The 15,128-nt window shown below is 46.8% G+C and overlaps 1 protein-coding gene across 3 annotated transcripts in view; it reads left to right on the top strand.

The window, feature by feature from the left end:
* The window catches only part of NUMA1 (nuclear mitotic apparatus protein 1), a 98,471-nt gene that overhangs the window by 71,905 nt on the left and 11,438 nt on the right, over positions 1-15,128 (top strand). For 2 of the 3 annotated variants that reach the window (XM_068266544.1, XM_068266545.1), the window contains exons 15-20: positions 322-363; positions 5,604-5,672; positions 8,139-8,249; positions 9,587-9,817; positions 10,679-10,851; positions 14,657-14,921. In XM_068266544.1, coding sequence (XP_068122645.1) covers positions 322-363; positions 5,604-5,672; positions 8,139-8,249; positions 9,587-9,817; positions 10,679-10,851; positions 14,657-14,921 — 891 coding nt within the window. The remainder of the gene's footprint in view (positions 1-321; positions 364-5,603; positions 5,673-8,138; positions 8,250-9,586; positions 9,818-10,678; positions 10,852-14,656; positions 14,922-15,128) is intronic. The other variant, XM_068266546.1, reaches the window with a different exon arrangement.

Raw genomic sequence — 15,128 nt, 5'->3', positions numbered from 1 at the left:
GCAGGCATAGGTACACTTGCTGGCTTATCCTGCAGATCATAGCCATGTTTTTTAGAAGCTGCCATTTTTTGTGTTTTAGAGGGTCAGTGTGGGTGGTCTCCCGGGTGGTGAGAGTATTTGGGGAAGCTACCTGCCCCCCATGGGATGTAGCTTGCAGGTGGGGTTCCCCAGGCGGTATGATGGTTGGGCACCCACCTTTACTGCTCACCTCAGTTTTGAAATCTAATAACTAAACGGTAAAGCGATAGATCGATAGTTATGTGTTTGCTGAAATCAATACCGTTTAATTATCTTCTTGGTTCCCTCCACGGCATCTCGCAGGTGGAACAGCTGGAGACTGTGAAGAAGGATCATGCTGAGCAGGTAACGAGCATAACCAACTCTCTGCTCCAGCTCCTTAAACGGTGATGGTGCATGCCGCTAGCCTAGCCACTTTGCACAGCGCCATCTCTGGGCTCGTGCCCCGTCGCAGTTTTCCTTGGGAACTGTTTGCCACAGCAGAGCGGAGAGAGAGAGAGAGAGAATGCCATACAGGCTCAGGCCGATGCACCGTGGCGGCTCCTCATGTACTTGTAGCTAATTCTCTTCCAACTTTCTGTTTAAAGCTTCCATGTCTCCACCGCACAGGTTAGAAAACGTTTTTTCATTCCTTTGGCATTCTCTGCTTCCAAAACGTCAGTGATCTCCCTGTGATTCTTCCTAATCCATTCCGATTAGAGTACTGCTTTATCAACGGGAGTACGCAAACGCAACTGTCTGATTGGGCCCTCCTGACCTCGTCATTGGTGAAAAGGCCATGTGGGCATTGGACCAGGTTGGCCAAGGTTCATCATGATTGCCGTAGGCTGGGCGTAGACAGCTGAGACTGACTGACTGATCATGTTGGCAACCTCCAACGGTCACCAAGATCTTTCTTTAGATATCTTCATAAACACAAATGATCAGCCATACCAAGGAGGTAGGAGCAGAGTCCCTTAGAATTGTGGACCTGATGATCCCGTGAAAGCATCTAGAAACGGTTTGGTGTGCTGGAAGTTCCCAAATGAGATTACTGCCCTCTGGTGACTTTACATTTAGTTTTGGTGGTGGTCATAAGATATTTGGCTGGTTGTTAATGGGCAGATCTTTCTGAGAGACACATCAGCAAGCTAATCTCTTGGGTGGAGTGCATGGTGACTAAATTTTGGCCTATCCCCTGAAGTCCCAGTCCATTATGAGTCATACCTCCCCTTCCCCAGACCCAGTCACACCTCTTCTGTCCAATGTGTATCAGAGTGAATAGGTGTAGTAGAGTCCTTTTACACTGGTGCACTGTTCCAAATCGCACCACAGCCAAAAAGTTGCACCCAAAAATATTGCAACTTCCTGGTGCACTTCTGAGATTACCAAGTAACTCACAGAGCAAAGCACTGCAGCTTGTGCCTTACTTCTGCGGGCCCCAGAGCAGTTCATCGTGTCACGCCACTGGCAGTGTGGCATGTCATATTGCCTTTAATAGCTACTGCAGCGAGCTTGGGGGGGGGGGGGGGGTGAATGGAATGACATAAGCTAAAGGGGGCCTAAGTGAAAACAAATTATTGGCTTCTTTTTGGTTCTGTAATATATCCTTTTTATTATTATTATTATTATTATTATTAATCAAAAATCCAGATAAGCAGCAGTGCTTGAGAACGCTAGAACTTTGCAGCATTATGTAGATTTACCCGTTTTTTTGCCATCTGTTGTATACAATGTAGCTTTGAAGGTGCTGCTGGTCTTAGGAAGGTCTTAGGATATAGTGTAGCTTTGAAGGTGCTGCTGGTCTTAGGAAGGTCTTAGGATATAGTGTAGCTTTGAGAGTACTGTTGGTTTTCGGAAGGTCTTAGGATACAGTGTAGCTTTGAGAGTAATATTGGTCTTTGGAAGCATGGCTGTGGAGTCAGAACAAAAATCATCCAACTCCCGACTCCTCAATTTATGAAACCACCGACTCCAGCTCCAGGTACCCAAAATGGCTCAGACTCCTCGACTCCAACTCCTTAGTCTAATACAAAAATCTTCCGACTCCTCAGTTTATGAAACCAGCGACTCCAGGTACCCAAAATGACTCACTCTCCGACTCCACAGCCCTGTTTGGAAGGTCTTAGGCTACAGTGTAGCTTTGAGGGTAATGTTGGTCTTTTGAAGGTCTTAGGAAACAGTGTGGCTTTGAGGCTACTGTTGGTCTTAGGAAGATCTTTGAAGAACAATATGTTACTGAAGTCCAGCCTTGATGTTAGACCCTCTTCTCCCCCATATCTGGGCTTCGCACACCCACCTCAGCCCCCCATCCCTCCTGGCATGATCATGTCTAAAGTTGCCTGCATGAACCTGCAAACAGTTTTCAATGAAGACTGCATCATAGCAATGTGCTGTCTGTGAGCTTCTCCTGTCCTGTCCCTGGAAAGTGAGCACTGGCCAATTACTGGTGCTCTGGGGACTTTCCTTTCTCCGTTTCCCTGATTATTAACCTCCTGTGTGTGATGATAAATGAAATCTCTGAGCATCAACCTAATCTGTGCTTCGCTTCCTGACCCTCCTCCCCTTTCTATGCTCTGCAGAAGGAAGTTTACTCCTGCCAGTGGGACAAAATGGCCGCCGTGCCGTCTCCTTCCTCTTCTCTGCTTAAGCTGGTTTTGTACCATTTACAGATGAACGGTTTCATGTTCATGGTGGCTTTCAGGGGAAAGAGCTAAATACAAGTTTGTAGCCTACATTTATAAGGTATCTGTGATTATTTAAGCTTTGTGAATGAGAAAGATCTCTTGTGTTGCTTAATTTCTGGATATTCAAATCCTTTATTTCCCTGTAAGACAGATTCCTCAATCACTGATGGGCTGTGTGCCTTCAGTCAGTTAAATAAGAAGTATTACTTCTGACCAGCGGCTCTGGATGTGCTTCTGGGTTTCAGGGATTTAGGCTGGTTTCACACTTGTTTTGTGTTGCAGTGCGATGTTCCTGCCGCATCCCAGCGCAACACAAACATTGACAAACATATTACCCTGAGGCAGAGAGCGCCGACAGGTCATATGCATAGCACCGCCTCCACACTCAGTGACGTACTCCCTGCTGGGCAGAGCGCACTGACAGGTCATATGCATAGCACCGCCTCCCCACTCAGTGACGTACTCCCTGCAGGGCAGAGAGCGCCAACAGGGTCATATGCATAGCACCGCCTCCCACTCAGTGACGTACTCCCTGCTGGGCAGAGCGCACTGCCAGGTCATATACATAGCACCGCCTCCCCACTCAGTGACGTACTCCCTGCAGGGCAGAGAGAGCCAACATGGTCATATGCATAGCACCGCCTCCCACTCAGTGACTTACTCCCTGCTGGGCAGAGCGCACTGACAGGTCATATGCATAGCACCGCCTCCCCACTCAGTGACGTACTCACTGCAGGGCAGAGAGCGCCAACAGGGTCCTATGCATAGGACCGCCTCCCCACTCAGTGACGTACTCCCTGCTGGGCAGAGTGCACTGATAGGATCGTATGCATAGCACCGCCTCCCACTCAGTGACGTACTCCTTGCTAGACAGGAAGTACGACACCAGGGTTCCTGTCGGTCCGCACATGTGCGCCGCACCATTCCACCTTTAACACTTACTGCGTCTCCCATTGACTTCCGTTACTCCAAGCACCATGCGTTAAGCTAGTTGCTTGCGGTAACACGCTGTTTGTGGGGATTGCGGCAGGATGAACACTTCCGTCATGACACGGTAACTGTGAAAGGACCCCATTGTCGTTGTTACCCTGCGGGGAAACGGGCTAAGGCAATTAAAGTGTAAAAGAGGCCTGAAAGGAAGGACTTGTGTATTTAGCAGTGATGCATCATGGGAGATCTATTTTGCTCGCGCAAAGCTGAATAATTGCAGAGGCCTTCAGTTCTAAAAATGTCTCCATATTTTCTGCCCCAATGCAGGAGGCCCTGTTCTGTACAAAGGAAAATATAGATTTGTTATAAAATGATATAATATCTAACCACTCAAAAGGAGAAGAGTATTAAAGGGATACTGTAGGGGGGGGTCGGGGGAAAATGAGTTGAAGTTACCCGGAGCTTCTAATGGTCCCCCACAGACGTCCAGTGCCCGCGCAGCCACTCCCCAATGCTCCGGCCCTGCCTCTGGTTCACTTCTGGAATTTCAGACTTTAAAGTCTGAAATCCACTGCGCCTGCGTTGTCGTGTCCCCACTTCCGCTGATGTCACCAGGAGCGTACTGCGCAGGCACAGACTATGCTGGGCTTGTGCTATAGACTCCTGGTGATGTCAATGAGAGCGAGGGGACATGGCAATGCAGGCGCAGTGGTTTTCTGACTTTAAAGTCGGAAATTCCAGAAGTGAACCGGGGGCGGGGCCGGAGCATCGGTGAGTGGCTGCGCAGGCACAGGGATGTCTGCGGGGGACCATTAGAAGCCCCGGGTAAATTCAACTCATTTTCCCCTGACCCCCCTACAGTATCCCTTTAAAGCAAGCCTGAGCTGAAAACTGATGAGACAAACCATTGTGTCTTCTGTATAGTCCCAATTATAAGACTTTCTTGGAATCCCACAGTCTTATTTTGTATTTACAGTAAAACTGAAGTCGCATAAAAAAGTAGATCATTAATTCAGTATTGTAAGACTGTGGATGTATCCAGAGGCTTCTCCGATCTTCCTACACCCCTCCGTTCCTGTGCTTGGACCCCCACATAGATTGCTCGGGGTGGCGCTACCCTCTGTGTAAGTGCGCATGCGCACAGTGTGGCTCGCACCTGCGCAGTATCACACCTGCTCGTGCAAGGCTTTCATTATTATGCCTGAGCAGCTCCATACGACTGCTTTATAAGATAAGAACAAAAAGATTCAAGTTTTTATAGTCTCAGCTGAATGATGACCGTTTCAGGTGTTTTGAAACCCCACTTTGAACGATTGACCGTTTTTTGTCTATTGCCTTCACGCAGTTGTCTCTCTGCCTTGCAAGAGCTTCGCAGTCTGAACAGTCATTCAGACCTGTGGAGTTTTAATTCTGTGGAGGGGGCGGCGCAAATTGGCTTAGTTCTGTTGAGTGTTGACCCATGTAAGAACATTTATCTCATCATGTCACATGTCCGTCCAGGTACCCCTTACATTATACAGGGGGGGGCACTCTTTAAATTGAGATGTTCCTCCACTTCCTGGTTCCGTGAGCTCTGTAAACTTCCTCAGCTTTAGCTATATCCCTGGTGGTCCAGTGGAGAGGAAGTGAGGAAACGCCATTAAAACGTCTCATCAAGGCATTGATGTATTTTGATCTAAAGATGGCCTGTAGAAAGTAGAACACAAGAATATTTGGATCTTGACGTTTGATTCCTTAAGATGGGATACTAGAAAAGGAGACCATTCCCTCAATCCTTCCTCTGATGGTGTTTGCAAGATCACTCCGCCTAGTGGTGTGGTCTGCCCACATGTCTCGTCCTTTGCAGCTATTACTACACCCACAGCTGGCATAAGTAGACTTCCTTGTGCTAAGTTTAAGCCCCCTCCTCCCCTTCCTTCTGCTTGTGATGTCTGTTGCCCAGTGCAGGTTCTGTTCTTTAAGGTGTGACCAAGCGATTTCTTTATTCAGGTGCAGGAATTGAACAAGCAGCTGAGCCAGCAGGAGAAGACCATCCGTAGTCAGCAGCAGAAGCTCAAGGTACTGTGCATGGACCATGTCTGTCATTGTTTTTTTTTTGTACGCAGACACCTGAGTGCAGTGCATTAAAGTGTACTTTTTAGGTGCACTGATGACACAAGGCTGTAGGGTGAAATATAAAAGTAAAGCTACGAAGATATAATTTTGCAGACTCCTGGGGAAAGCCTAACCGAATCAAGACTGAACTAGGCAAATTCTGATAGCAATGAGGTTGGTTGTAAAGGGATGTGATTTGTAAACGCCACTGCCGCTGTCTCCTCTCTGGATTCAGCTGGTGGGCGGGTCAGTGAGGTGGACCATGTGACACGCAAGTAAAAAGAACTAAAGGTTGCAGATGACATTCCCAGTATAGCTACATTACAGTAAGAAGCTTGAGGGTGGTTTCACACTGGTGCGGTAATTTTACAGCACCACACCGCAGGGCAATGAAAGTCTATGGGGACTTTCATACTGAGCCGGTGCTGGGTGATGCGGCGGAAGTAACATAACCGCAGCATCCCCAACGCTCAAATAGACTTATGTTGCCAAGCGTCAAGGCGCGGTGGACCGGAAGTCATGTAAGTCTATGGCGACGCAGGGATTTAACCATTTGAGGACCCTGGTGTTAAACCCCCCTAGTGACCAGGCCATTTTTTGTAATTGGGCCACTGCAGCTTTAGGGCCAAGCTGCAGGGCTGCACAACTCTGCACACAAGTTTCTCCCCACCAACAGAGCTCTCTGTTGGTGGGGTCTGATCGTTACCCAGTTTGTTTGTTTGGGTTTTTTTTTGTTTTTTTAAATACATTTTTATTTGATTCATTTTTGAATACATTTTACATTTTTTTTTTTATTTATTTTATATCCCTCCCTCCCCCCGCCATCCAATCAGCGTGATTGGCTGTCATAGGCTTCAGCCTATGACAGCCGATCACATTTGTGCCTTCCAGGGAGACAGCCGTGTCACATGGCTGTCCCCAGTACAGCACAGCTGTAGATCGCAGCGCTGTACAATGTTTATAGATAGCGGTTTCACCGTCTAACAGTCTCCAAGTGGCGATCGCTGCTGAGAGACTAAAGCTCCGCCTTCCAAGCGGATCTCCTGCTAGCCCCATTGAAAGCCATTCACGCCAAGCGACGTGGAGCGGTCCTGGGCCTGCCGCCGCATTCATGCAAATTGGTATGGATCAGACAGCAAGTAGTTAAAAAAGGACAACACAATGAGCTTCCGTGCACTTACCCATTTCTGAAACAGGAAGTGACCGCCAGCATCTCAGCTGCCCACTCTGCACAGTTCTCTTCTAAATGGTAAAACTTGCTTTACCTGACACATCCATTGGAGAATTGACGAAATTCCTGCCAGATTATACATGCAGGATCTCACAAATATCAGTACACCTCTCACGTTATTGTCATTTATTTTATTGTATCTTTTCATGGGACAACACTGCAGATATGACACGATGTAAAGTGGTCAGCATACTGCTTACAAAAAACAATATGAGAGGTGCCAACAAGTAAATATAAAGTAATAAAAATAAATAAATACAGTATATTCTGGCTTATAAGACTACTTTTTAACCCTTGAAAATCTTCTGAAAAGTCCGTGGTCGTCTTATACGCCGGGTGTCATTGATGCCGGGTGTTCCGCCCTGTCCTGTTACCGCCTCTCAGATCTCGCTGCTGAGGACTGTAGTAAAGCGACGCAGGCGCACATGTGCGAGATCTGAGAGGCAGAGAAGGAGGTAAATAGGATACAAGGGCGGGGCCAGAAGGGTGAAAGAGGCGTGTTTTATGGGCACAGAACGATCTATTCTTCCATACCGCTCTGATAAACCGGTAGACAGAGAGCTGACCAATCCAACCAGTCAATCGCCTATATACGGTTATATACTGGGTACCACATACAGTACAGCACCAGTATCTGTTCATACATAGCACCAATATATGATGTTTTATTTTAATTTTTATTTGGTGTGCGTTGGAAGAGGGGTAGTCTTATACGGCGAGTATGTCCCAAACTCTACATTTTAACTGGAAAAGTAGGGGGGTTGTCTAATACGCCCAGTCGTCTTATACGCCGGAATATACGATGTATATACACAAATTGATTAATGGACAACTCTAGTGAGAGGGATATGGAGGCTACCATATTTACTTCCTTTTAAGCAATACCAGTTGCCTGGCAGCCCTGCTGATCCTCTGCTTCTAATAAGAAATTAACATAAATTACTAGGGTGCATGTGCAGATCTACACTGTGCAGAGCCCATGAGATAGAATAAGTGCAGACCATTTCCCAGGGTGTTAAAGTGTGTGATTGCGTCCAAGCACGTATGTGCGCGCAGCGGGTTTTAAATGGGCATGGTGCCACTGTTCTATCGCTGCTAAGTGAATGTGAAGTGCAAATCAAGCTGCGTAGTTAAAAAAAAGTGCTTGTGCTGTTTTGCTATGGTCTATCACAGCTTTTCTCTCTGTGTTCTCCCTGCAGCAGAGGGACAGTGAAGCCCATGAGGAGGTGGAGAAGAAACAGAAGAGGCTGGCAGAGTTGGAGAAAGAGCTGGAGAAACAAACTCAAGCTGTGGAGCACTACAAGGCCCAGGTATGCCTCCCTCAACCCTTCTGCAGGGAGATGAATGTTGTTTACTTACCTTCTCTGCAGAAATAACATTGCCAGAAATTATCACACCGGTCTTGTGTTAAAGCTGATGATTTACACTGGTCTATGGTACATTCCAAAGATAATTTAATTTTTTTTAAATGAAATGATCCCAGATAGTCTCACGTTCCACTCGCGGTTCACCTAATTCCACTACTTCCTCCTTCAAATCCAGAAGCAGGAAGTAGTGGAGTTATGTGGACCGGGGGTGGAACTTATCAACTGTAGGCGTCGGCATAGCTAAGTTAATGGACAACTGTAGTGAGAGGTATATGGAGGCTGCCATATTTATTTCCTTTTAAACAATACCAGTTGCCTGGCTGTCCTGCTGATCCTCTGCCTCTAATACGTTTGCTCTGACAAACGTCAGATCTGACAAGATTAGCTGCATGCTTGTTTCTGGTGTGATTCAGACACTACTGCAGCCAAATAGTCCAGCAGGGCTGCCAGGCAACTGGTATTGTTTAAAAGGAAATAAATATGGCATCCTCCATATTCTTGTAAATGAATAAATAAAAACATGCACACCAGCAAGAATTGAATTTCAAATGCTCTTGTTTTTCAATAAGAAATAAACACAATGTACAATTAAGCCCCAATACACAAGGACAGGATACAGTAAAACATAGCACAACAGTGCCCAATTACATACAAAACATTAGCAGCATGGTGAATACATCAGTATCCTGTATATACAGAGATGGAGGAAAGTCCATTTACCCCAACAGCAGCGCTGTTTCGAGGCACAACTGCCTCTTGATCACAGGCAAAGCAAGTCCAATGTAATGGAGCAGATAAGCAACGGATGCAGAGATGCAAGGCGGCGTCCGTTGCTTATCTGCTCCATTACATTGGACTTGCTTTGCCCGTGATCAAGAGGCAGTTGTGCCTCGAAACAGCGCTGCTGTTGGGGTAAATGGACTTTCTGGCGTGCATGTTTTTATTTATTCATTTACAGTATTGTCCGTTTAACATGGCACCCAGGTATATATGCAGATTTTAGCGCAGCTTATGATTACTTTTTGGGTGTGCAGACCTTAATGTATATAAAATCCTCCATATTCTTCTCACTTCAGTTCCCCTTTAACCTCCCCCTCTGCTGCAAGCAGCACTATCTAATTTAAAATTTGATTACTCGTTGCGTACAACACTAGTGTGAACCCTGCCTGAACCTTGCTGTTAGATACAAGATCTGTACAGAGTAGCACATGATTGTGTGATGTTGATTTGCTGCTGAGTCCTCAAGGGGGGTGGTCTTTTGTGTGTTCCCGCCCCCTCAGATGGACAAGGCCAAGGTGCACTACGATGCCAAGAAACAGCAAGCGCAGGAGCTGAGTGACCAGCTGCACAGTGTGACCCGGGAGCAGGAGCAGCTGCGCAGAGACAACGAGGAACTCCGCAAGGAATCCGAGAGGCTCAACAAAGATCTTCAGCTTTCCCTTCTGCAGACCAAAGAGGCCGAGCAGACCTGCAAGACTCTGACCAGCCAAGTGCGCTCCCTGGAGGCCCAGGTGCAGACTCCTCACTGTTCTTTCCTTACAGGATATCCTATATACAGGCAGGCCTTGCATAAGTATCCTGAAGGTCTCCAGAACATTTTCCCCTATTATGATCCTCTGCTAGCTCGTAATCTGGTCCGGTCATAGGTCACGACTCCAGGAAGTCGCTGACCTTTGACCCTTATCTAGTGTGGGCAACGTGCGTACATGAAAAAGACGCGCGGGAAAAAAAGGGCGCTGAGTCTGCCGGTAGTAGGCTCTTGCTAAAATTAGCGATATTCTGCAATTAAATTTCCATAGTAGAATATCAGTATTATTTACTGATAGTTTACTATTGCTAAACCTAACCCTACTCTCACTCAGAACCCTTCCTCTACCGATGCTTATCCCTAACCCCTGCCCTGGTGGTGCCTAACCCTAAGACCGAGGGGGGTTGGGGGTGTGCTCCACGGCCGCTATGTAAGCCTGTGCTGAAAAACGTCCCATCTTGCCGCTAATTGGGTGGCTCCAGGCACCCAAATTTATCTTTCTAGCCACATAGCCGTGATTTGCGGCAAAATTGTGCACGCTGTGGCGACCACTAAGGGCCACCATGCACCCAAATTTCCCCCTAATGCCGCCAAGTTGAATAATCGCAGATACCTTCTGTTTTATATATGCTGAAACTCCTACCATGCTGGACATCAGCACCCAGGACCACTCCATATGCTTTTGGCTCTTTCAGGCACTCCATTCGTTTTAATTTGGAGAATCTTCGTTTCAACAATATCCCCCCCGTGTGTGTTTGTGGCGGGAGGGGGGGCAGGAGGTCCGGTCTGTGGTCAGTGTAATGCAGGAGTTGCAGCTACCGTAATCTATTAATCCGACCTGCAGGTGGAATACGCTGACCGCCAGTTACGTGAACACGGCAAATCCCAGGTGGCCACAGACGCCCTGAAGAGTCGGGAAGCGCTCTATCCGCCGCGGGCGACCCAGAGCCACCCTGACGTCAGTGCCGACAGCCTGGACCTGAGCAGTGACGAGGACAATCCCATGAACTCCACCAGGTAATGTCCTGCGGACAACCCTTCGTTTTTAATGTTCTGATAGACGTGATGGCAATCTCCCAGCTGTGTGACCCATACTGTCATCGTGTGACCCATACTGTCATCGTGTGACCCATACTGTCATCGTGTGACCCATACTGTCATCGTGTGACCCATACTGTCATCGTGTGACCCATACTGTCATCGTGTGACCCATACTGTCATCGTGTGACCCATACTGTCATCGTGTGACCCATACTGTCATCGTGTGACCCATACTGTCATCGTGTGACCCATACTGTCATCGTGTGACCCATACTGTCATCGTGTGACCCATACTGTCATCGTGTGACCCATACTGTCATCGTGTGACCCATACTGTCATCGTGTGACCCATACTGTCATCGTGTGACCCATACTGTCATCGTGTGACCCATACTGTCATCGTGTGACCCATACTGTCATCGTGTGACCCATACTGTCATCGTGTGACCCATACTGTCATCGTGTGACCCATACTGTCATCGTGTGACCCATACTGTCATCGTGTGACCCATACTGTCATCGTGTGACCCATACTGTCATCGTGTGACCCATACTGTCATCGTGTGACCCATACTGTCATCGTGTGACCCATACTGTCATCGTGTGACCCATACTGTCATCGTGTGACCCATACTGTCATCGTGTGACCCATACTGTCATCGTGTGACCCATACTGTCATCGTGTGACCCATACTGTCATCGTGTGACCCATACTGTCATCGTGTGACCCATACTGTCATCGTGTGACCCATACTGTCATCATGTGGCCATACTGTCATAGACCATGTGGCCATACTTTCATAGAATTCTACTTATAAGTGAGGGAGGAAAGAAGCTTTGGGCAGTAAAGCAATAAAGTATAAAAGCAAAGCTTCATTTAAAAATATTATGATGCGCAACATATCCAAAACACTTCTTAAACATAACAAATGTGTGTGTATATACAGGGGTGTAACCATAGACCCTGCAAGGGATGCAGGGGGGGGGGGGGGAGGGGGAACAGAAGCCACAGGGGGCCCTGTCCTGAGAGGAAATGACAACTAAGGGCAAGGAGAGAAAAAAATGTTCTGCTCTCTGCACAACTGTTCTAATGACTGCATCTGCTCAGCCACTGATAAGGAATCGTACAAAGATTTGTAAACAGTCCCTATTCAGTGTTCATCAGGGTCTTGTGTACAGCTCTTTTCTACCCCTCCCCAAGTGATGTGGATGTGTCCTGTAGTGATGCTGGAGGATTCTGGGCACGGAGAGAAAAAGCTTTCTATTCTCTGCAGGTTTGAGGTTTGGCGGGAGGGGGCCCCATCCAAAGTTTCGCAGGGGGGCCAGTGATTTCTAGTTAAGCCTCTGTGTATAATGTTTAGTTAATGCAATGCTAAATAGTAACGGGGGTTCAACCTGGATGGTTTTCTCGGAATTTGCCCCAGAGGCCCCACTCGGCCGTCCATGTGATGATGTTGGCAAGATCTGGCAGTTTCTTTACAAATAAATTAATGCTGCGTTAAAGGGACTCCGAACAGTGCAAAAACTATGGAAAGATGCATATCATTTTAAAGCTCTCTTTCTCCTCTTTCCAATGATATATAAACCGCCGCCCTACGCCTTTTAGTTTTCGCTATTTTCGCGATTGAAATTGCCGCGGCCGTGAATTCGATTGCGAAAATAGAGAAAACTAAAGTCAGAAAGAGGAGACAGAGAGCTTTAAAATGATATCCATCTTCCCATAGTTACTTGTATTACACAGGGCGACTTTTTCTGCTGAATGGAGCTGCTGACTTTGAGAAAAAGTCGCCCTGTGTAATACAATGTAACTATGGAAAGATGGATATCATTTTAAAGCTCTCTTTCTCCTCTCTCTGGCGACGCCTAAATCATCGCCCTGCGCCTTTTAGTTTTCTCTACTTTCGTGATCGAAATCCCGGCCGCTGCAATTCCAATCGCAAAAATAGCGAAAACTAAAAGGCGTAGGGCGGCGGTTTATATATCATTGGAAAGAGGAGAAAGAGAGCTTTAAAATGATATGCATCTTTCCATAGTTTCTGCACTGCTCGGAGTCCCTTTAAAGACAAATGAAATAATTGAATTCAAAACTAATTTGGGCTTAAAGTGAACCCGAGGGGAAAACATACTGATGAGATAAGCAATTGTATTTATCCTCCTACTCTTAAAAAATACTTTTTTTTTTTCAGACATCCTATGGTTTTATTTTATATTTAATTTAACCTGCCTGGCGTTCTATTAAGATCGCCAGGCTGGCGACCGGATGGGTTTTTTTTAATTAAAAAAAAAACTATTTCATGCAGCCAACTGAAAGTTGGCTGCATGAAAGCCCACTAGAGGGCGCTCCTAATGCGTACTTCTGATCGCCTCCGGCGATCAGAAGTAACAAGAAGGGCCGCGACTAGCGGAGTGACGTCATGGACGTCCTGACGTCAGCCGCCTCCGATCCAGCCCTTAGCGCTGGCCGGAACTGTTTGGTCCGGCTGCGCTGGGCGGACCCTCTTTCGCCGCTGCACGCGGCACATCGCCGCAATCAGGTAGCACACGCGGCTAGCAAAGTGCCGGCTGCGTGTGTTCCTTTCTATTTTGTGAAAATCGGCCCAGCAGGGCCTGAGCGGCAGCCTCCGGCATCTCTGGACGAGCTCAGCTCGTCCAGAACGCTAAGGAGGTTAAACACTTACAAAGTAGATTAAATATTTTGTTGTCTCTGCTCGGTGGCAGCCTATTGTGTCCGTTAATGAAAATAAATGAACTATTGACCTTTTTCTACCTCTCCTGGCACTCAGAAGTTGTAAGTTGTATTCTGCTGGGAAAATGTTTATGGCTGTAATTTGCTTATCAGTGATGTTTACTATATTCCCGACAAGACAGAAGCTGTCACTTCCATAACTAGAAATTAACTCTTTCAGGCAGCAAAATAAAACCAGTAACACAGCCTGGTTATTAATGTTTTGCACTGTACATACACATGTTTATCCCATCATGTCACATGTCACCTCAGGTACAATTACAGGAGCTGTCAGCCATACTATCTCAGAAAAAACACATATATAAGTAGATAAATACTTGCTCTACTGACATAACACATGTATTGTACTGTCCACGTTTTAATTTTAGTGATTTTTCTATAGTTAAAAAAAAAAAAAAAAAAAAAAAACCTTGTTAGCATTTCCCATTTTAACTGTGGCTAATCTTGATGTCATTTCCTCCCTTACTCTCCTCTGCCTGATTGTGTATGCATTGCCCGCCCTCCACTATAGAAAGCGCATTGTCTCAGCATGAGAAATATTGACCAATCAGAGAGGAACAGAGGTGTGGGAGGGGAAAACAGGAGGGAAAGAAGCTTCAGCCAATCAGGCTGCTTTAGTGAAGTCTGAGCGGAAAGTAAAGAAGCAGAAAAAGACAACCCAGCATGCCCTGCAACTTCCTTTGTGCGGCAGATGTACCAAATATGAGCCAGAGAAACTGTGGAATGTTTTATGGATAAGAAAACAAAGTGATATTTAACTTTTGGATTGCCTGGTTAGCATCCTTATTACTTGTTTACAAAATAAAGAATTGATTTTATGCCCGACAGTTACACTTTAAAGGTTATTGTGCTGTTGTGTATCGTTTAGAGCAGAGAGAAAGTTCTGAGTCTGCTTTAAATGTTATGACAACTGATATATTGCTCCGTATGTCACCTGAATTTGGTACAGTTTCCACAAGCCGCTATAAACATGATGTATCGCTGTCGGTCCGTTAGGGATAATTGTCTGATTCTCACGTTTTATGCCCTCATTAGAGTTTCTACTTACAGAAAGAACGAGCGCGCCCGCCGGGAGCCACCCACCGCCCAAGACGACAGCCTCGCCTCTTCCTCGTCCAATCGCCTCCCCAAGAAGGTGGAGTCTCTGGAGAGCCTGTACTTCACGCCCATCCCCACCCGCTCGCAGGCCAAGATGGACAGCAGCCTCGGCTCCATCCCGGACTTCTCCCTGGACTCCACCCAGAAGACTCGCTCCGCCCGCAGGCGGACCACCCAAGTCATCAACATCACCATGACCAAGGTGAGGGAGAGCACCGCCGCGAGTCCGAATGGCGGGGCTATGCCACATAGTTTCCAGGTGAACCGGTTACGCTCCTGGCAACGTTTTACTAGGGTTTGATCTGCAGTTAAAGCAAACCGGAGGTGAATAAGAATTAAAAAAAAGAGATACTTTGCTAAGAAGAGGGGAGTCTCTCGATGCTTTAGAGCATTTGGATTTTATACTGCA

This window comes from Hyperolius riggenbachi, chromosome 2, assembly GCF_040937935.1.
Source record: "Hyperolius riggenbachi isolate aHypRig1 chromosome 2, aHypRig1.pri, whole genome shotgun sequence".
NCBI lineage: Eukaryota > Metazoa > Chordata > Amphibia > Anura > Hyperoliidae > Hyperolius > Hyperolius riggenbachi.
Note: the sequence above shows the minus strand (reverse complement) of the source record. Positions and strands in the feature narration are given on the sequence as shown.